Below are 22,769 nucleotides of genomic sequence, written 5' to 3' on the forward strand. Positions count from 1 at the left end.
ACAAACGAAGGCCGTTTTCCCAGAGGGCGCTGGAGCCAAGGCACCCGCCGAGACGCGAGGTCTGCAGGGGAGTGGGAAAACCTCAGGATGGGAAAAAAAAAAAAGAGGGAGGCGGTTGGCAGCGAGAAGCGGGAGGTGTCTAACCGGAAGCAGGGGTTGGCATGGGGTTGGTGGTAGCTGTTACTGGTGGTCGCCTTCCCGTTAGTTGTGGCTGTTGGTAATCCCACCTGCAGAGTCTCAGAGAGTTCACGACTGTGCCCTCTTGGAAGCAGACTGCCAAGTCTGTCTTTGAAGGTATCCTTGGGGAGATGGAAACTGCCGATGTGACATCTTGGGTAGTCATCAAAGGCTTTCTCATTGGCCCCACCCAGGGGCTCCCGTGCTGTTTTAAGATGCCCTGGAGTCAGCTGGGACTCATCGCCACCCTGTGGGTGGGGGGCCACCCAGTCCTGCGCCATCTTCCCCGTCGTTGCTATATTTGAGCCTGGGGTTGGGCCATTTCAGTGCAAGTCTTCCTCCTTTGTCACGGACCCTCAACCAAGCTTGCTGGGACCGCTCTCCTGGGAGCCTGCCCAAAGCACATGAGACGAAGTCTGGCCGTCCTCTCGCCTCCTGGCTGTGCTTCTTGTGCCTTCTCCGGGTGGTCCAGGGTCTCCTTCGTATCCGTCCCCAACCACCACAATCCACATGCATCACCGCTTCATCGGTGCAGAGCATATGAGGTTGAAATACCACGGCGTGGGCCACATGCATCAAGCCACAGCGCTGCTCTCTCACACAGTAGACAGAGGGACTCCGATGAGGCTGGTTAATAATAAACAGAGGAAGTGGTCAGTGACTGACCAGGCCTGGGCCATTGGAGGCCAACTGTCACAGGAACGAGTGTTGGTCTCCGGGACCTGCATGCCGCAGATCACAGAGGTCGACATTCTCTCCTCACATGTGCTCTGGCCGCCGCCCATTTCGCCATCTAGTTTCTCCGAGAGGATACTTGCCCGCTGGACACCGAAAACAAATCCCTCCTGACCATGTGGACCGGACAGTCTCTGTTGCAACTCCTCCGCCCTGCCCCAAGGTGATCCAGCAGCCACAGACTGTCTGTCATGAGTGTATCAACGTGCCAATAAAGCTTTATTGAAAAGCGAACACAAGAGCTGAAGGCTGTAAAAATCAAACAGTGAGAGCTGATACCAAGGGCTCAAGTAGAAGGCAAATGTTTGGAGAATGATGATGGCCACAAATGTACAAATGTGCTTGACACGATGGATAGATGGATTGTGATAAGAATTGTATGAGCCCCCAATAAAATGATTTATTTATATATATATTTATAAATGTTTTATATATATATATATATATATATATATATATATATATATATATATATATATATATATATATATATATATATATACAGTGAGAAAAAGGATAGCACGGAGTTGACATCTCGTGTTCACACAGCTGTGCCTCTGTCTGGCTGCCACCCGTATTTTGCTGTTGGGAGAACGGACTTTCAACAGCAAAGCGATTGGCCCAAGTCACGCAAGGTGCAAGTGGAAGCAGCCATTCTTTGAACCACACCAGCACTGCCTCTTAAACACTCAGCACCTCAACACAGATGAGCCATGTTGCTAGCCATAGGAGTTTGTGTGTGTGCGTGCGTGTGCATGTTTAAGAGTTATAGGAAAAGGGCAATTGTGCTGGACCAGAAAGAGGGATTGGCTAAGTATGGCCTGGGGGCCAAATCCAGCCCCCCCCCCTGCCTGTTTGTGTAGGCAAACGGTCCACTGACGCACTACCACACCCACACATGTATGTATGGTCTCCGGCAATTGTGAGGATAGACCGGGACCTGGTAGTGTTTCCTTCTTCTGTACCCAGGGTCGCCACGAGTCAGAACTGACGTGATGGCGTCCCAAACAACCATGGCTGCTCTGGCTGCTAACCACAAGGTCGGAGGTTCAACCCCACTCATCTCTCTACAGGAGAAGGAGGAGGCCGTCGGCTCCCATCAAGACGGACAGCCTGGAGAATTCTATATTAGAGTCTTGGGTCAGAAGCGGCTCAAAGGCAGTGAGTGTGGCGTTTTGATTTCCTGGGTGCTTTGGCACTTTGAAGGAGCTCCAGGGGTGTCATGGGTTTCCTGTGGAGCTGCTGACTTCAAGGCCAGAAGTTCGAAGCCACCAGCCGATCCTCGGGAGAAAGACGAGGCTCTGTAAATCAGCCAATGGGAAAGAACCAGAGCACAGAGTCGACATCCCATGTGGACACATGTGTGCTCCTGTCTCAGCGCAACCTGTTGGGAAAACCACGGAAGGGCTGCAGGCCATAAACATCAGACAATGACATGAACAAAAGCACCAATCAGGAGCTGAAAGACGAGGTTTCTACTGCCGTCGAGTCCATCTCGAAAATCCACAGGGGTTGTTCTACTCCGCCATTGCCAGCGGCTCAATGGTCTTGGGTCTGGCTTTTTGGTTGTATACCTGCTCTAGCGCTGCACAGGCAGGGTGGAGTTGGCCAAGGCCCCGTGGACAGGAAAGGTACACCAATACCCAGGTATGCCCGCTGGTCAAAGGTGAATCCCTGCTCCTTCGAAGACAGCAGGAGTCCAATATCGATAACCTGCTACCAGGTGAACAGGGAGGGCCCTGGGTGGGACTCAGCATGGGTCTCTGCCGCTGGCAGAAATATCTAAATCAGCCCTGGTGAGCACTGGGGCCTGAGCATCGCCTCACCTCAGTCCCTGCCCTCAGAGAGTCAGCAGCCCTGGGTTCAGCGCTGAGCCCGCTGACCAGCACCAGTGAATGTGACTGGGAGGGATGGTCTTTCCGAACTGGTGTGGCTCAGCCATGAGCTCTGGGACCCCACTATTTAGGTTTGGATCCTGGTTTGGTCCCCCTAGAGCGATGTGACCTTGAGCAAGTCACCTGCCCTTTCGATGTCTCAGCCCGTGCATCTCAAAAGTGGCACGGGAAGGTCCCTGTCGCATGGAGCCCCTGAAAGGCAACACACCCAAGCACTCAGAACAAGGCCCACCTGAGCACCCCATCGGCCACCCTCTCAGTGGCCCAGGGCTTGGGTAAGAGGGTCAAAGGGCAGTGTGTCCCCATGGGAAGACCAGCTAGGGAGAAGTAATGAGACAGCCCTGGTCCATGCCAGAACAAAGCCTCAGGGGTGCCACCCAGAGGCTGGGAGGAGAGTGACATGGTTCTAGGTGTATCGTGGTTACTCATTGAGCTGCTGCCCACCAGGTTAGCAGTTCAAAACCAGCAGCCACTCTGAAGGAGAAAGATGAGACTGTTTACTCCTGTAAAACATTACTGTCTCAGGGACCCATCAGGGCAGTTCTGCCCTGCCCTCTGCGGTTGCAAGGAGTCAACATCTACTCGGTGGCAGTGAGTTTCGGTTTCCCTCCTGATGCATGACTCCGAGGTGGCCTTAAGCCATTGGTGCTTGAAGCAGAATCCATCACGGGAGCAAAGGCCACAGACTGGGGCAGGAAAAGCCTGTGGACCAAGTTCCTCCACTGCTGGGCCAGCCGAGGAAGCCCTGCAGACCGGCCGTTCAGGAGCCATGCACAGACGAGGACATAGGGCGCCCCTAGTGGTGAGAAAGCAAACGCTCACGGGGCACACTTCAAGCTCCTCCCCCAGGGATGCTCAGATGGCAGCCGCCGGCCCCCAGCAGCCCCATGGGTTATGGTGCCATGTGGCAGAAGGGGAAGGAGCAGCATGCCCAGAACACCCGCAGTCATTCTCATCCAAGATGCGGGGCTGACAGGCACCATTTCCTCCTCCTCCCTCCCCCAAATGTGCCGGAAGGGCCATAAACAATGTAGTGGGAGAGATCTTGAACAGGGCTGGGACGCTCTGGTGGGGTACCCGCTGGGGTCATCTTGAGGAACCTCTGGAAGGTTCTAAGTGGCTGAAAGCACCATGGTGGTCGCCCTTGTTGGCTGCCGGCCCCACGGTTGTGTGCAGCGTGGACCTGCGCCCAGGGTACGTCCGGAAGCAGAGCCCACGGCTGCCTTCTGAAAGGCTCCTGGGTGGGTGTGTAGCACACCTTACTGGGGAGTCGTCTAACCATTGGGATTGTCCATTGGGACTCCCGACAGAACAACTAGAGTAGAGAAGACCACATCCTAAAACAGCCGAGGGGAGAGAACCGATTCCCGGTGGAGTGTGGGAGAAATGCCCACCCCATCGAGTTAGCAGTGCAGGGAGTGAGGACCGGGCACCAGGGCATTAGGGCCCTCCCTCGCCCTCCCTGCAGGCTGGGTTTGCAGGGGCTACAGCATCCTCCCCGGGCGAACAAACCTCAGAAACAAACCAGGCACCTGCCTCGGGGAATCTCTGAACGGGCTTTTGGAGACACCAGGCAATATACTCCACAGCAGCCCTCCCAGTGGTACCAAGGAAGGAAGGCCTAGCAATCCGCTTCAATGAAGATGCAGAAACCCAAACCTCCTGCTGATGAGTGAACCCGACCCCATAGGACAGAGTCAAATGGCCCCATGGCCTTCCAGGGTTGTCCTTTTTCTGGGAAGCAGACTGCCGTGCCTTCCTCCCACAGAGCGGCTTGGGGGTTCGAACCAGTGACTTTCTGTTAACAGCCAACCTAACTTAACCACGTGCTCTCAGGGCTTTTTCCCTCAGGCTCCCAGCATGGGCTTTGGGGGCACAAAGAGCAGTGGAGATTCAGAGATTCCGGCTCCAAGGGGGAAAAAGAAGAAGCATTTCTTATGCCCACCAACCCCAACATACCTCAAATGGCCGTCCTCTCCACTGGGTTAGATTGTTTGCTCTTAGCTGCTAACCTAAAGGTGGGGGTTCTAACCCACCTGGCAGCGTCACGGAAGAAAGGCCTGGCTACCTATAAAGAGTAAAGTCAAGAAAACCCTATACATTTATGGGGGATGCTTTTACAGTATGACTCATGGTGCACGCACACATATATCACAACATATTTACACATGTTTGTTTGTTTACCATATCAATAATAAGGAAAACTCTGCAGGACATTCCCCTCTGTAATACATGGGGCTGCCAGGAGGGAGAATCTGGTGATGGGTTTTCTGGTTTGTTGTAAAGTGCATGCTGCTCTAAGTCTCTTGGTTTTATCGTATTTAATGGTTATTAGATGCCAGTCCTTGGACCCTGTGCTCAAGCATGCCTGGCCATTTCTCTCACAAAACTTTACTCTTTCAATAGTAACACCCACCCACCCCCTTACAGTCAAAAGAGCTGGGACTCTAGAGAACTTAAGTGACATTTTCAAGGTCAATGCAGCTGTAGGTGGCCAAGCTGGAGTCTGAACACCTCTTGAGCCTCCAAACCTATTCTTGGAAGCTACTCCGCTGTCTGGTTCTTTTCTCCAGGAGGAGGGTGAATGGAAGCTACACGTAAAATCACGCAAGACATATTGAACCGCCCAAGAGAGCCAGTGGTTTCTCAGCACCTGGACCATTTACATAAAAATAATTTTCCCACAACGACATCATGTTCTTACCGATTTACAGAAATGGCTCCCCTACGTCCATTATTTGGAAACATTTAGTTGAAGTTTTTCATTATTATGTAATTAAATATAATTAAGAGTTTCCATTCATTTAGACGTGCACGCCCTCATTCATAAGACCAAAGGAGTGATACTTTGCTGTATATTTCTTCTTCTTTTTTTAAGCTCGGCAAGTGGAAGTCCTTCTAATGGTTTCTAAACGTTTTTCCCCGTACTTTTATTGGGGGCTCTTACAGCTCTTATCACAATCCATACATTCCTCCAGTGTGTCAAGCACATTTGCACATATGCCACCATCATCATTTTCAAAGCAGTCTCTTCCCACTTGAGCCCCTGATATCAGCTCCCCATTTCTTCCTCCCTCCCTCCCCCAACCGCCCTCCCTCACGAACCCTTGCTAAGTTATAGATTATTATTTTCGTATCTTACATTGTCCTTCGTCGCCCCTCACCCACTTTTCCATTATTTGTCTCCCTGGGGGTTATATGTCAATCCTTATGCTCAATTTTCCCTTTCTCCCCCAACCCTCCCTAATCCTCCTGGTGTCTCTACTCTCGTTGGTGGCCCTGAGGGGTTTATCTATCCTGGATTCCCTGTGTTACAGGCTCTTATCTGTAGCAGTGTGCATGCTCTGGTCTAATCTGATTTGTAAGGTAGAATTGAGGTCATGATAGTGGGGGGAAGGAAGCACCAAAGAACTAGAGGAAAGTAGTTGTATGTTTCATCAGTGCTATACTGCACCCTGACTGGCTCATCTCTTCCCTGTGACCCCTCTGTGAGGGGATGTCTAATTGTCCACAGATGGACATTGGGTCTCCACTCCATGCCCCCCAGCCCCATTCACCTTGGATATGGTTTTATTCTGGATCTTAGATGCCTGATACCTGATCCCATCGACACCTCATGATGGATTCTAAATTTTCAACATGAATACAAATTATATGACTAAGAAGCTCATTCCTCCACATTGCTCTGTGAGCCTTCCATTTCTCCCTCTCAGTTGAGTCTGTATTTTCTTCCTCCTGCCAGAGTGGATGTTCACATCAGATCTTGGTGCTGACAGCAATAATAATAACAACAACAACAGTGATGATAATAATGATCTCCGAGTACCTAGCAAATCCTAGGCACTGTGTAAGCGGTCTCCTCTTGCTACCTTATTTTATCCATTTAACAACCCTAACGTGCTAGAAAGAACGCCAGAGATTTCATGATGGGATTTTGAAAGACCAGAGACTGCTTCATTGCAAGTACCCTTCACAACAACATAAATGATGACTACACCCGGGAACCCTGCCAGAATGGAATACCCAGGAATCAAACTGACTACGTCTAGAGGAAGAGACAACAGAGGAGCTCAATATCTACAGCCAAAATGAGAAACAGATCACTAATTGCTCCTCTGTAAGTTCAGGTTGAAGTTGAAGAAAATTAAAACAAGTCCATGAGAACAAAAGTATGAGATTATAGAAAGCAAGTCATTTACTAGAGGTAAAAAAAGCAAAGACCAAAGTAGATATAAGAAGAGACTCTGAAACTTGCTTTTGAACAGAGAATAGCTAAAGCAATTGGAAGAAACGATGAAATAAAAGAACTGAATGGAATGTTTTAACTGGCGGCTCAAGAAGATCAACTAAATTACTATAATGACATGCACAAAGACTTGGAGTTAGAAATCCAAGGAGAAAAACACACTCAGCATTTCTCAAGCTGAAAGAACTGAAGAAAAAAAAATTAAAGCCTCGAGTTGCAATGTTGAAGGATTCTATGGGAAAAATAGAAACAACTCAGGACGCACCAAAAGAAGATGGAAGGAATACACAGAGTCACCATACCAAAAATAATTGGTTGGCGTTCAACCATAGCAGGAGGTGATATATGGTCAAGAGCCAATGGTATTGAAGGAAGAAGTCCAGTCGCCACTGAAGATATTGAGGGCGGGGGAAGGGGGAGAAGGCTCTAGGAATTGGATAGAATGACCGACTGAAATGTTTCAACAAACGGCTGCAAAGCTGGAAGTGCTCAGTGCTCACTTGTCTGTGCCAAGAAACTTGGCAGACAGCTACCTGGCCAACCAACTGGAAGAGGTCCATATCTGTGTCCATTCCAAAGAAAGGTGACCCAACAGGATGCACAAATTATGGTGTCATATCATCAATATCACATGGAAGCAAAGTTTTAGAGAAGATTGTCGGAGTAACCAGCCTCTAACAATCATGGGGGTCTGCAGGACCAATTGCATGGTTATCATATGTAAAGACCATAGTAAAGTCATAGAGAATGGGAGAGATAGGAGAGAGAGTAAAACAGAGGAGTCAGACACATTCCATGGTAGCATGCTGACGTCCCAAGCCCGCCATGATCTCAGCAGCCAGGTCCACACAGAGAGCAGGAGGAGGAGAGAGGAGGAGAACCAGCCTCTTTATTTCTGACCAAGGCCTATATATACTTAGGGGCATGCAAGCCCCGCTGATTACAGGTAACCACATACATCACAGGAAGGGGCTGTACAGTAGGCATACACATCACAGGAAGGGGATGAGCTAGGGGTGTACACGTAATAGGAAGGGTAGGGACTAGAGGTGCACATGTGACAAGATGGGCGGGCCCTAGATTCAAGATGACAGCCTAACCTTGGTCATCCTTGAGTGGGCTCTCCTTCAGGGAGGCAATCCATTATCCTTATCAGAAGGGAGTGGGCCCTACTTGGGGTGGGCCAGACTATACAGTCTGATCGCCCTCACGGATGATAACCCTCAGGGAGAATAACCAAGCAGCTTGCATTGACCTCCAAGTGTACAGTCCTTTACCACGTGTAGCAAGCAGCGTCTTACGTTTGGCATTGATTTGGGGGAGACAACCTGGGGGAAACCCCTTTTGCATCCCACTGAAGATAATTAAAAATGGTCGCAGCCGTGCATTGACAGGGAGCCGCCAGAAATTCCGGCCAGGTCCAGAAAAGGATGTGGAACAAGAGAGCTCATCGTTGCTGTCAGATGGATCTTGGCGGAAAGCAGAGAATACCAGAGAGAGGTTTCCACATCTACGGACATTGAGTTGATTTCCATTCACAATGACCCCACATGGGATTTCCGAGACTGTAACTCTTTATGGGACCAGATCTCCTCTTTCTCCCGTGGGGCAACTGATAGGGTGTACCTTGGGGTGAGCAGGCCAGTGTTTATTCCACAGCGCCCAGGGTTCCTTAGAAAGATGTTTACTTGTGAATTCTGGACTATGCAAAAAACATCGGACTGTATGGATCATAACAAATGATGGAAAATACTGAGAAGGATGTGTATTCCCAAACACTTCCTTATGCTCGTTGGGAACCTGTATACAGACCAGGAGACAGTTGTTTGAGCAGAGCAAGGGGATGGCGCATAGGTTAAAGCAGCGGTTCTCAACCTGTGGGTCACGACCCCTTTGGGGGTCGAATGACCCTTTCACAGGGGTCTCCTAAGACCATCGGAAAACCCGTATTTCCAATGGTTGGGGGTCACCACTACACGAGGAACTGTATTAAAGGGTCGTGGCATGAGGAAGGTTGAGAACCACTAGGTTAAAGTCAGGAGATGTGTGTGTGTGTCGGGGTTGTATCCTTTCCCCATCCTTAATCTGTGTGCTGAGCGGATAACCTGAGAAGCTGGACAATCTGACGAACTCAGCATCAGGATTAGAGAAACACTCAGGAACCGCCGCCTGCGATATGCAAATGATGCACCCTTCACCTGCTGGAAGTGAAAGGACTTGAAGCACTTAACTGATGAAGATCAAAGACTACAGCCTTCAACATGGATTACACCTCAACATAAAACTAAAATCCCCAACTCACTGCCTCCGAGTCGATTCCGACTCTGGACAGGGTAGCACTGGTCCCGTGGGTTTCCGAGAGTGGAACTCCTCAAGGGAATAGAAAACCTCATCTTCCTTTCATGAAGTGGCTAGTGGTTTCAAACTGCTGGCCTTGGGATTAGCAGCCCAATGAGTAACCCACCCTGGCACCAGGGCTCCTCTAGCAGGCTAGCGCAGGCACCAGGATAGGGCTCCAAGCAGCAAGCAGACAGTGCAGGGTCTCTTGGGACAAGCCTTGAACTTGAGACATCTTTTCTGCTATGTTCTATTGGCCAAAGCACATCGCACAGCCATCCCAGACTCAAGGGGCAGGGAAATGGACTCTTGACGGGACAAACTGCAGTCACTTTGCCGGCCAGCATAGATACAAGGGTGTGGGGTGCGGGTGATTTGGGGCCACTTTTGCACATCAATCTACCACGTGGAAAAGCTGGGTTGAATTCCAGGTCTGTCTGATGCCCAAGTTCCAGCCAGGGTGAACAAACACTGCTGAAAGGAGTCTGGGCAATTATGTCCAGAAACATGATGACCACCACGTATATCAAAATAGAGCTGTGCCCCACGGAGCCTTCAGTGACTGGCTTTTGGCAGTAGATCGCCAGGCCTCTCTTCCAAGGAACCTAGAGGTGGACTTGAACCTCCAATCTTCTGGTGACCAGTCAAGCAGGTCTCCCTGTATACCCCCCAAGAGATTTCCATCAAGCCAGTGTACACGATTAACCGGTGAGCGAGTCTGTCTCGGAGGAAGTACAGCCGGTTTGCTCCGTAGAAGCGACGATGGCGAGACTTCGCTTCGTGTACTTTGTCGATGTTGTCAGGGGGACCAGTCCCTGGGGAAGGGCATCATGCTTGGTAAAGTAGAGGGCCGGCCAAAAGGAAGACCTTCAAGGCGATGGGATGACCCAGTGGCTGCAACCATGGGTTCAAACACAGCTACAGCTGTGAAGATGGTGCGGGACCAGCCGGTGTTTTGTTCTGCTGTACAAACGGACGGAAAGAGGTTGCTATGAGTGTGAATTGACTCAATGGCACCTAATGACTATCGATCTATCTATGAATGGCCACTGGACCCTTGGTACTTATTTAGTGATTGTTCTGGGCATGTGGATCTGAGCCTGTGGGTCCAAGCAAATTGGATTCCCTGGAGGGCAGGAAAGAAGAACCACATTTAGAATGCCTTGTGATCCCATGCCCACTGAGGAACATCCAAAGGAATCCACTCTGATTAAAGTAAGGGAGCTGGAGACTCCTTTATAATCACAAACTACACCCGTGCTCTAGAAAAATCAGGAAAGTGTGGAGCAATACGGAAAAGTGTCAGCCATCTCTTAACTGCATTTCAGAAGTAACTCAAAATGCAGGCTGGCTGGGGCAGGTGTTTTTAAATGTTTCCTGTAGAGGACGCTGGGGCCTTCAGAGAACTGTGCCGGGGACCTGAGTGAGCTGACACCCAGCTCACGTTTTAGCTGCTTGTCCGACGAATCCCCCAGGCAGCCCTGTTGGCTGTGCTTTGCAACCTGCTTCAGAAAGTGGGGACGGGGCGGGGGGTGCTTCTCCAAAGACCGGAAATGCCAAATGCAGACCACAGGTCATTTCTCTCCACGCACGTGTCCAAAGGTCAAGTGCTCATCTAGTGGCCAGGTGCTGCCACACCAGCCGTCAGCTGCTCAGCCTTTCATTCTTTGTTCAATTTTTATTTATTTGAAGAATTATTTTATTGGGGTCTCGTACAACTCTTAGCACAATGCATACATCAGTTGAATCGGGCATGCGTGTACGTATGTCGCCCTCATTCTTTTGTAGACATTTACTTTCTATTGAGCCCTTGGGATCAGCTCTTCCCCCCCGCCCCCCCACCCCCCCCCCGATAGATTGTACATTGCTATTATTTTCATCTCTCACACCGACCACTGTCGCTTCCCCCATGTTTTCTGTTGTTCGTCCCCCTGTAAAGGGGTGTATGGTTATGTGTCAATCAGTTGCGATCGGTTCCCCTTTTCTCCCTTCCTCCATCCTTTCATTCTTCAATGCGGTCGTGACCACGGAATCACCGAAGAATTGTGGAAAGAGACGGGGCGGCTCGTTCTCATCATGAACGGCTATAAACACTGGCCAAATAAGAGGCTCAGCAGTGACAGGAAAGGGCATTTTCTGCGACGTGCATTCCACCGGCAAGCAATGGAAAGGCTCCCACGTGGACTCCGACGGCTGCTAAGCCCACGTTTACCAGTAGAACCGTGAGCCACCGGGTTTTTTTGGGAAGTCGATATTTGGGAATGGCTAATATTTGGGAAGTCGATCACCAGGCCTTTCTTCTGAGACCCTGCCGGGGTAGGCTCGAATCTCCACCCATTTGGTTAGCAGCCAAGCACGTTAAGCATTCACATCGCTTGGGGACTCCAGAAACAGCAAACCACGGACCCCTTCATCAGCAGAGATAAGCAAAGGGTGGCTCAGCCACCATGGGGCGGGGCAGCTGTTAAACAGAATGAGGCAGACCTGTGGGTATGAACATGGGGAGATTTCCAGACTGCTTGGAAGCAAATCGTGGCAGGAAGAGGGCCAACCGTGTGTTCTGAGAGATGCTGTAACACATGTCTCCCAAGATATCTGATCCGAGAGACGAGGGAGGGTCGTTCTTGCAAAGTTCAAAGGCAGCTCTGGTGACTGGAGAAAGCCCTTGCTTGGGCAAAGAGTTGCAGGTCTGGCGACTGGAAGTTGGACTGCCATGCACTGCAGTGGGGAAACGGCGGCCTTTGCGGGCGCTGTACGCTGGCAGCACCTACTGTGTGCTGTAAGAAAGAAGAGAGAGCTTAGAGGGAAGAAGGGATGGGGGAAAGGAGAAGAAGAGAAATCAATGAGCCATTCAACCAATTAAGTGGCCTCAATTTTGCCCACTTACTTATTTGCTCATTTGTTCTTATGATGTGAGGGGGAGAATGCATTTGGAGTTCATTCCACCAGGTCAGACTGTTAGTCCATCTTTCTATTTAAAGTACCGGAAAAGACTTGCAAAACAGTGTTTGACACAAACAGGCCTGATTAATGGCAGACGGGGGACTGGTTTTGTTACCACAACAATGCACCTGCTCACACAGCCATCTCCATGCACCAATTTTGGGCAAAAAAAAACCAGCATGCCTCTCGTGTCCTGACCTTGCTCCGTGTGACTTCCTTTTGTTTCCACGAATGAAAGGAGCCATGAGAGGACAGTGATTTGATGGCGCAGCAGAGGTGAAGAAGAAAACGAGGGCGGTGCTGTCAGCCAGCCAAACAGATGAGATTGAAAAATATTCCCAAGAATGGAATCGCAGATTTGACAAATGTATTGAGTGTAATGGAGAGTTCTTTGAACGTGATAAGGCTGTTTTGTAAAAGAAAAAAAAAAGTAAATACATAGCTTTGAAAAAAAATTCCGGTTTTTTGGGAGGTACCCCCTCATGTATGTAATTACTTATCCTTGTCTATAGAGAAGGGGCTGACAGGTTGCAAAGCAAACTGCTGTTGATTGTAGCTTTGGGGGAGGGAATAGAAGTAGAAGCCACGGGACCATCGACTATTGCATAGAGTTTTTAATTAATAACTTAATTAGTGCTTGGACCCGGAGCCGTGAGCCAGGGCATGAGAAATAGAGACAGCCTTCAACTTGTCACGGATCTCCTTTTACTTGGATCCACAGTCGGCGCGCGTGGAAGCAGCCGTCACAGCTGCTGCCCAAGACCTCTTCCAAGTGTCAAAGAGCCAAGGCGTCTCTCTGAGGGCTAAGGTGCACCTGGCCCAACCATGGTATTTTTCCATCACCTCATGCGCATGCGAAAGCCGGACAGCGAATCAGGAAGACCGAAGAAGAGTGTATTCATCTAAACTACCACTTTGGTGAACGAGGGCACACCATGGACCGCCAGGAGATCAAACCAGTTTGTCTCAGAAGATGTACAGCCAGAATGCTCCTTAGAGGCAACGATGGTGAGACTTTTTGGACATGTGCTCCGAAGGGACCCATCCTTAGGGAAGGACATCATGCTTGGTGAAGAAGAGGGTGAGGAAGACTCTCAACAAGATGCATCGGCACAGTGACTGCAACAGTGGGCTCAAACACAGCAAAACCGAGCCAGGCAGTGTGTCGTCCTGCTGTACCTCGGGTCACTGTGAGTTCAGACAGACTCAGCAGCAGCTAAGGACAACACAGCATTACTGCTTTACCGCTTCGACAGCTAAGTAAAAGAAAGAGAGAGAAAATAAGAAGACGACTACATGCTGTGTCGGTCCATGGACAGATAAAGACAGGAAGAGTTTTGCCTTTAGAACATGTACTAATACACATCGTAGCCTTTGTTTATTGAGGTAAAGGTAAACATACTCACTTTGTTATTGTAATTGTTGTGTTTAAAAGTAATAGGAGCACACTGTTTGCAAGATCAAATTAAATTTCTAAGAAGCCATCCATGTTAATAACTGTAATGTTTCACAACCACTGTTATCTTGCAAGTAGGTTGAGTAAGATACTACACATAAAATAACTAGAAATGTGCTTGGCACAGAGTAGATGCTCACTAAACCATGGAATATCATTATGGAAATCATACATAAATGAAAATGGTCATATTCATAAACCAAAGGAAAAATAGGGTTCACATTTTTAAATTAAGAATGACCCCAGCCAGCGGTTCAAACATAGAGAAAGAGGGAGCCCTTAAGTCTACGCACCGGAAGCGCCTAGGAGCAAAGACATCCAGTAGCAACAAGCACCACTAGCATCCGGATCTTGGTTTCTAACCACCATCCTTCACCAAAAGGAACCAAGGCTCCCTAGAAAAACGACCGGAGAAACGAAAGTACGAGATGAACCTGGGCATCTAGTTCTGCTGGAAAGGAAGGAGGAGCTCGAAGAATGGCGGAGGCATGTCAAAAAGGCCCAGGAATCGACTCGAAGCGGCTCCCTTCAGGCCAGATTGGGTCGGTACAGTCTAAGCATCAAATGACTATGGATTGTGATGACGCACAGCCTACTGAATGGAATAGAAATCGACAAGTACATGCTAAGTCAGTAGAGAAGGGAAATGCTTCCTTATAGTAGAATGCTAGCTAATGCATGTGGAAGGAATGATGGACATGGAATTGCGCATGTTGGTTACTCCTACTGGTGGTTGGATCGGGCAGGAACAGTCAATGGGTGGGAAAGCTGGTGGGCAGTAGAACCAGAAGTTGGCACAATCTCCGAATATTCCCTATGAAGGAAGGACATACCATTCAAAAACAGAGAAGCGACCACTTTGGTGGTGGGGTGTGTGTGTGTCTGTGTCTTTCACACACCAACTTGATCTGGTGATGAAGGTCCCTCTTGCTAGTGATGGGCAGAGTGGCATCACAGCCCCCAAAGAGAAGCGCATCATTTCTGTGGTGTTCCTGCTAAGAAAGCTTGGCCCAAGTCCCCGGATAAGGCAGCAGCCTGTGGGCCCAGGGTGAAGGGTGTCCTACAGAACAGAAGACCTGTACTTTATGGTAACTAAGGACTCGAGAGAGGAGGGAAGCCTAGGGAACTTTCTAGATTGAAATTGTCCATCGTCCGCTCACCCATGTTCCCTCCTGGACTTACTGAGTCATGAGTAGGGCTGAGGTACCAAATAAAAAACAAACAGACTCACTACTATTGAGTCAATTCCAACTCACAGCGTGGCTTAGTGTAGCCCTGCCCCTGCGGGTTTCTGAGACCGGAACTCTTTATGGGAGTAGAAAGCTTTGTCTTTCTCCTGAGCAGCAGCTGGTGATTTCAAACTGCTTACCTGGCGGTGGGCAGCCTGTGGCAGTTACATAATCTCGTGTCAATTTGAGGATTCAGAGTGAAGGGGTGGAGTGTAGGCTGTCAATCAGGCCATAGTCATTGAGGCCTCTGCTTGGGCATGGCCTCTCCCTGAGGATTCTGGGAACTCCAGTATTCCTCCTTGGAGGCGGGAAACACACTTTCTCTCTGCTCACTCCCTTGGTGACTCTCTACTGACAAAGCTCACTCCCTGAATGACATCCCTGTGGAGACAACACATGGAGAGAGGCTGATGGAGCCAGACCTCTGGAGCCGGAGCAACCACTGGAAACCCCTGCCAGCACTAAGATGCTTACAGTGCCACTGGGTTCACAAGACTTCCCACCCACTGGCCTGTGATCTTCCCGCATTCAGCATCATTGCATGCGTTTTGTGAGTCTGAAGAGGACTTTATAGTGTGTTAGTCTGGGTAAACTAGGGAAACAAATCCACAGAAACTCATATGTATATAAAAGAGAGTTTTATGTAAATGGTAAGTGTACATTAAGAAAGCATCCCAACCCAGTGCTGTCCAAGCCCATAAGTCCAACATTAGTCCATATGTCTGACACCAATCCACAAAGTCCTCCTCCATCTCACAAAACACATGCAATGATGCCGACTGCAGGAGGAAATCCGAATCAGTGAGTGGATAAGCATCTCAGCACTGGCAGGGGTCTCTGCATGGATGCTTCTACACCCAGGGCTGCATCAGGGTAGGTCCATGTGGCTTCTCCTTGGCAATGTCTCGCAGGAAGTGAACCTTGCCAGCTGAAGCAGGGAACCGGCTAAGGCAGCTGCACCCTATTCTGACCATCAGAAAGCAAGAGACCCAAGAAACAGAAAGGCGAGGCTCACTGAGCCATTTACCTCTCCGCCCTTCAATTAATCCCACATGTGTTTATCAGCCAGGTTAGCAAATAAACCTTAACTATCTCAATTGGTATCAGACATATGGGCTAATATTGGACTGTGGACTTGATCTGGACTGGGCTGGGATGTTTTCTTAATATACAATCACTCTCTATAGAAAGCTCTTGCTTAGACACAGATGAGTATCTATGAATTTGTTTCTCTAGTCTCCCCAGACCAACACAGCCCAACTCATAGCCCACGATGCCACCAGGGCTCCTTGCCAGCATTTAACAAATATGAGACTCATCCTGGGGGCTAGTGAAAATGCAGATTCCAGGGCCCCACTCTGAAGAGGCTGCCTGGAGCCCAGGGAATCTGCATATTGGGCCACATTCCAAGACATTCTCATCTAAGTGGTCCTCAGAGCGCATGCACTCGGAGGAGTGATTACAGTCTCTGCAGTCCTGCTTGTAACGCCCTTTCTGTCTCTTTGCCTCTCTAGCGTGACCCTGTATGCTGAGTTCCTCCCCATGAAAGCCAGAGCGAAATGCATCTTGTTGATTGAGGTAAGAAGGGGTTGCCTGGGTCTGTAGGGAATGCTGAGTCTCAGGCAGCAGTGTCTCAAGGGTAAAGAGGGCCTCCAGGAGGAGGGGGTTAAGGAAAGTAACACAGACATGTGCTAAGACTTCAGTGGACCAGGCCCGCTGATTCTAACACAGCTGTTTGGCCATCTGAACCCGTTCCTCAATCGACAAAGAAAGGCAAGCTTGCATCTCCCTTTTAAAAAAAAAATGGCGTGTGTGGTCCGCCCCTCTTCAACTGGAGATGGCTTTTATCTGAGACTTGGTGCAGACTGGTGGACGAGCGCCTGCCCAGGTTCACCTCACTGCTTCTTAGAGCTCTGTTCTTGGCTCTCCCTGCAGCCTAGGTGGTTGGAGCTGCTGTTGAGTTGGCCCTGCCTCACGGTGCAGGACCCCAGGCACCAAGAAACAGGTCGGTGCCCAGTCTGGCAACGTCCCCATGGTCATTTGGGGCTGGGGCCACGGTGATTCATAGAGTTTTCAGCATCTGAGTTCCAGAAGCCAATCGCCAGGCCCTTCCTTCTCGTCCATATCAGTCTGAAAGCTTCACTGGAGCCAATTCAGCACCACAGCCACACACGAACCACCAGTGGCAGACAGGTGGACTGGTTGGAAATTGAACCTGGTGTCCCACACGGAAGGCAAGACTTCTCCCACAGAGCCACCATTGCCTGGCAGTGGCCGATGGCCCAGGCTTCATACACTCTTGGCCCAGCTGGCCCGACACAAGCCTTCCTTCTGTCAGGGCCAGGAGCCCCACTTTCCAAGCCTGCTTCTAAAGATCTCAGACAAATATGTGACTGCCCGATGACCCCTCTCCAACACAGTGACTAGATGGTTTATTTACCCTTGCTAGACCCTGGTGGCACAGTGGGTTGCTCATTGAACTGCTAACCGCAAGGTCAGCAGTTCAAAACCACCAGCTGCTCCGAGGGAGAAAGATGAGGCTGTCTACTCCCATAAAGAGTTCCAGTCTCAGGAGCCCACTGGGGCAGTTCTACTCTGCCCTGAAGGGTCGCAATGGGTTGAAGTCAACTCGGTGGCAGTGTGAGTGTCCGTGAAACATTGCTAGGCCCTGTAAAGAAGACCAAAGTCCGTACAACGAGGGCAATAGGGAAGATCATGATAAATGGAGAGGAGATCGAGGTGGACCCATAATCAGTGCTCATGGAAGCAGCAGTCGAGAGAGCAGACGACGCGTTGCACTGGGCAGATCCGCTGCACAAGACCTCGTTGAAGTGTTGAAAAGCAAGGATGTTGTTTTAAGGCCTGAGGTGCAGCCAACACCGAGCCATGGCTCATTCAGTTGCCTTGCACGCACATGAAAGTTGAGCGCCGAGGAAGGAAGACCAAAGAAGAAGAGATGCATTTGATTGACGCTGCTCCCCAAGAACGTGGACGGCAACATAGACGGCTCAAAGCACAGACCAGTCGGTCTGGGAAGAATTACAACCAGAATGCGGCTTCGAGGCAAACGCCGGTGAGACTTTGTCTCAAGTACGTGGGACAGGTTATCAGGAGAGACCAGTCCCTGGAGAAGGACATCACTGGAGAAGAGAGAGTGAGGCAGGGGAATCCATCAACATGATGCATCGGTGCAATGGCTGCAGCTGCCGCAGTGTGCCCGAGCACCAGAACCCTTGTGAGGCCGGCACAGGACCGGGTGATGGGTCGTCAACCGAAGGCACTGAACAACATCAGCAACAGACACGAGCTGGTAAATAGAGGTGCCAGTGACAAAGAGGAAGACCCTCATTGAGATCATGGGAGCCATGGGAGCCGTGGGCGCAAACCCAGCAATGATGGTGCGCATGGCACAGAACCAGGGGTGGGGGGGGTTCGTTCCATTGTGCATGGGGGGGGGGAATCACACTGAGTGGGAACCTGCTTGGTGGTACCTGACACCATAGATACTGATGTCCACCGGACCATCCCAATGGCCATGTGTCCACCACCATACGCTGATCCCCTTCACCAGCACTGCCTCGGGGCACAACCTCAGGGGCCACCCTGCAAGCGTCATACAGCATGACTGGTTCCCTCGGGAGAGGGCCAACCTCGTGGCCTTAGGCTAACCCAATGGATCATGGGAACGCAGTGGTCATTCTAACCCAGCTGGGCCGCAATGGGTGAGCGCTCCCGATGCCCTTGGGTAGAACCGCGTCCACCCAGGTGGACCGTACTGCCCCTCCACTGACCCCGCTTCTCCCCCGCCAGGTCTTCTGGGCCGTCGGGACAGTGTTCGAGGTCCTCCTGGCTGTGTTCGTGATGCCCACCCTGGGCTGGCGGTGGCTGCTCATCCTCTCGGCCGTTCCACTCTTCCTCTTCGCCGTCCTGTGTTTTGTAGGTATAGCCTCCCAGAGGCCTGCCTGGTCCTTGCTGTGCACGGAATCCTGGTGCGACCGACACTCTTACTTCCCCTTCCGTAGCACGCGGCGGGTGGAGACGGGCACCAAAGCCACCGTGCGCAATGGTTATGGTTATGCACTTGGGAGATCAGACAAGGGGACGAGGCCTGGTGGAGCTCCTCCAGAATTCTGGAATGTTCCTGAGGGAGATAGTCAGGGACAACGAACACTGCCTGGTTGGTATCAGTGCTGCTTCCAGTGTGGGGGAGGGGGCACTGGGACAATCCAAGGGAGCAGCAAAGCCAGATCCCTACACGTCATCCTGAATTAGGGGACATCATACAAAAGTTATTGCAGTGCTGGGAGGGGGGTACTGAGTCCATTATTTTTTTTCCCTGAAAAGGCGGTGGTAGGCCCCATACGTTTGAGAACCTATGGTCCACATTTAAGGTGCCTCCATTGGATTCATTGGGAATCTTCTGTTGCAAGTGACAGAAACCCAGTTCCTATCGGCTCGAGCGCAAGAGACGGGTAGGTTTATGGGAGGAAACAGAATATCTGACTTCGGGTATGCCTGGCTCCAGGGGCTCAAAGGAACTCTCCACCTCGGGTCTGCCGGAAGCACATCCTCTACCACTACCGCCTCACACGCTTGGCATTTCAGGTGCCTGCCACGCACACGAAACACTTTGAAGCATCTGTGGCCCCAGAGTAAGGGGTTGGGGTCTCTCCTCTGTAGCAACTACTGCAATAATTCCTGGAAATGGCATTAGGAATAATAATTCCCACGCTTAACGATGCATCATCTTATGTCTTTCTCCCAATCACCGCGGGAAGTGGGGCAGTGGCTGACCCTGCGTTAGTTAGGATGGCACACTGGACCAAATAAGGCCCAGGAATTCAGTCACTTCCCACAGCAGTTCCTCTCTCACGCACGCACGTGATAGTGCAGGTGGGTGTTGCTGATCGGCAGCTGTAATTACAGGCCCAGGTTCCTTCCAGCTTGTGACGGCGCTCCTCTAGGTCTTTAGCACCTTCTGCATGCAGACAGTAGGCTGAGCTGGCAGAACATCCCTGGCAAACTTCTTCTGAACTATGATTGCCAGAACGACCCTCTCATATGCTACCGGTGAAAGCAAATCACACGGCCTTATCTAGCTGCAAGGGCCAGGGACAGCTGGGAAATGCAATCTTTCCTTGGGCACCCATTTCCTGGGACATCCGTGGACTGTCGAAGGGGAAGCAAGGACTTTGGTGGGCTCTCACAGTCTGCTACATCCCGATTGGACTGATGGGGAAGCAGAGCACCAGAGAGACGGATTGACTTGCTCAAGGACACACAGCAAATAAGAGCCCGAACTTCATGAGAAGCAGCTCTTCCACCTCTGGGTCTGGTGGCCTCTCTACGACTCCACGAAGCCTGCTCTTCCACAGGCTGTGGTTGCTTGGTTTTTACAGGGTTGTATTTTCGTGGTCACTCATGGGTGGGGCTCTATCCCATGGGATCTCTTGGGCTGAAATCGCTAGATGATGCAAGATGTACAGGTGGGGGAATACTTTCCTGAGAGAGGCCGGCGGGGTTTCTGATGATGGTGGGAGTGGGGGGCTTCATTTAACCTGACCCTTCCTGGAACTTGGAAAAGACTCCAAGGAATAGTCCTTAACAATAACAAACAAACAAACAAAAAATCCACTGCCTCTGAGTCAATTCTGACTGATAGTGACCCTCCAAAGGACAGAATAGAACTGCTCCTTAGAGTTTCCAAGGCTGTAAATATTGATGGGCGCAGACAGCCTCATCGTTCTCTCTCAGAGTGGCTGGTGGGTTTGAACTGCTGGCCTCATGATTAGCAACCCAGCGCTTAACGAACTATCACCAGGGCTCAGTAGTACCAACAGGGACAGTAATCTTAGCTACCATTTAACCCGTGCCAGACACTGTCCTGAACCCTTGGACTGGAGTTTCTCATCCAGTACTCTCAGAAGGGTCTCGTATTATCACCCCCGCTCCTGGAGGAGAAAATAGAGGCATAGAGAGGTCCCATGACCCATGTCATGGTGGGAGGGCCAGGATTCGAAGCCAGGCCTCTGGCCCTGGAGTCCGCAGTCTGAAGGACTCAGCACGCAGGGAGGCTGCGTTCTGTGCTGCCCTCACCGGGCACGGCCCGCCCTCCTGTCCCCGCAGTGGCTGCCAGAGAGTGCGAGGTACGATGTGCTGTCTGGGAACCAGGAGAAGGCCATCAAGACCCTGAAGAGGATCGCGGCAGAAAACGGAGCCCCGATGCCCCTGGGGAGGCTCGTCACCTCCAGACAGGTCAGTGCTGGCACGCATGTGCACACGGGGGGGGGGGGGGTATGTGCATGCAGGTGAGCACACGTGCGCACCAGTGAGCACGAGGACATGGAGTGGAGGGTGTGCCTATGGGTTCACATACGGGTGAGCGTGCACACATTGGACTGTGCATGTCTGTGAGTGCTCATGCGGGTGAGTGTGTACAGATGGGATGGTGTGTGCGTGCACACCATGTGAGCACCTGCATGGGGGAGGATGTACACCCATCAGTGCGCATGCGGGCTTGCTTACTTGGGATAAAGTATACGTGTGTCTGTGAACAGATGTGGGTGAATGTATTCAGCAAAGAAGGAAATGTTCTGTGTGTACTGTGGACCTAGAGCGGTACACACAGTCAGCATGCTCAGCTATGAGCCAAAAGGTGCGAAGTTCAAGTCCGCCCAGAGGGACAGCGGGAGAAAAGCCTGGCAATCGACTTCTGTAAACCCAGCCACTGAAAACCCTTTAGAGCACATTTCCACCCGTGGGCTCATCACGAACCAGAGGCAACTTGAAAGCAGCCTGTTTATGTGCCATAGATGTAGAAGCATCTGATCCCCAATACAGTCTTCCTATAGCTATATCAAGGGATCGAGTCCTATTTATATGTTAATCGATTCCTAAATACATTAAATCAATACCCTCCCCACTGCCCTCATAATTTATTTATAAGAATTAAGACTGAGAAATAAATAAAGACACAAATCCCAGCCCCCCCAAAAGGGGGGGAAGACAATGGACAGTGTAAGCCACGAAATAACAATAATAATATATATTTGATCAAGGTTTCACGAGGGTGAGAGGGTGGGGGAGGTGGGGAAGAGATAGGAGCTGATACCAAGGGCTCCGGTGGAAAGAAAATGTTCTGGAAATGTTGATGGCAACACATGTACAAGGGTGCTTAATACTATTGAATAATGGATTGCTATAAGATTTGTAAGAGTCCCCCCTAATAAAATGATTAATTTTTTAATATACCCAAGAAGTTGGAGACTGAAAGAGCTCCAAGAGTCCAGCTCAGCCCCATGGGTTCCTGAGACGCTCCATCTTCGTAGAAGCCCACGGCTGCATTTTTTCTCCCTCAGAGCGGCTGGTGGGTTCGAACCACCAACCTTGTGGTTGGCAGGCCAGCTCTCTAACCACAGCACCCCCAGGACTCACTTGAAATAGGCGACCACTCCTTAAAACGCCAAGAGAAGAATATTCCTTCGCCACATCGTAGAAAGGGTCTTCATAGCTTCTGCCTATATCCTGAGAGTCACTTAGGGTTCATTGTCAGGCCAAGGTGTTGTCAGGTGGCACCGTGTCGCTTCCAACGCATGTAACAGATAGGGCATCCTGGACTACAGTCTTTATCGCATCAGGCTGCAGGCCTGTCTCCCCCAGAGTCTCTGGGTAGTCTTGACCCAGCAACCTTTGGGCAAGCAGCTTGACCTTCCATCACCAGGTGAAGAAGTTAATCCTGAAAATTGATCAAT

The 22,769-nt window shown here is 50.5% G+C and overlaps 1 protein-coding gene across 1 annotated transcript in view; it reads left to right on the forward strand.

Annotated features, from left to right (window-relative positions):
* SVOP (SV2 related protein) overlaps positions 1 to 22,769 on the forward strand; it is a 62,989-nt gene that overhangs the window by 22,011 nt on the left and 18,209 nt on the right. Inside the window, exons 7-9 of the mRNA XM_075534661.1 lie at positions 16,533 to 16,596; positions 18,829 to 18,954; positions 21,145 to 21,273. Of these exons, the coding sequence (XP_075390776.1) occupies positions 16,533 to 16,596; positions 18,829 to 18,954; positions 21,145 to 21,273 (319 nt within the window). The remainder of the gene's footprint in view (positions 1 to 16,532; positions 16,597 to 18,828; positions 18,955 to 21,144; positions 21,274 to 22,769) is intronic.

The sequence above is a fragment of the Tenrec ecaudatus genome, chromosome 16 (assembly GCF_050624435.1).
Source record: "Tenrec ecaudatus isolate mTenEca1 chromosome 16, mTenEca1.hap1, whole genome shotgun sequence".
Lineage (NCBI taxonomy): Eukaryota > Metazoa > Chordata > Mammalia > Afrosoricida > Tenrecidae > Tenrec > Tenrec ecaudatus.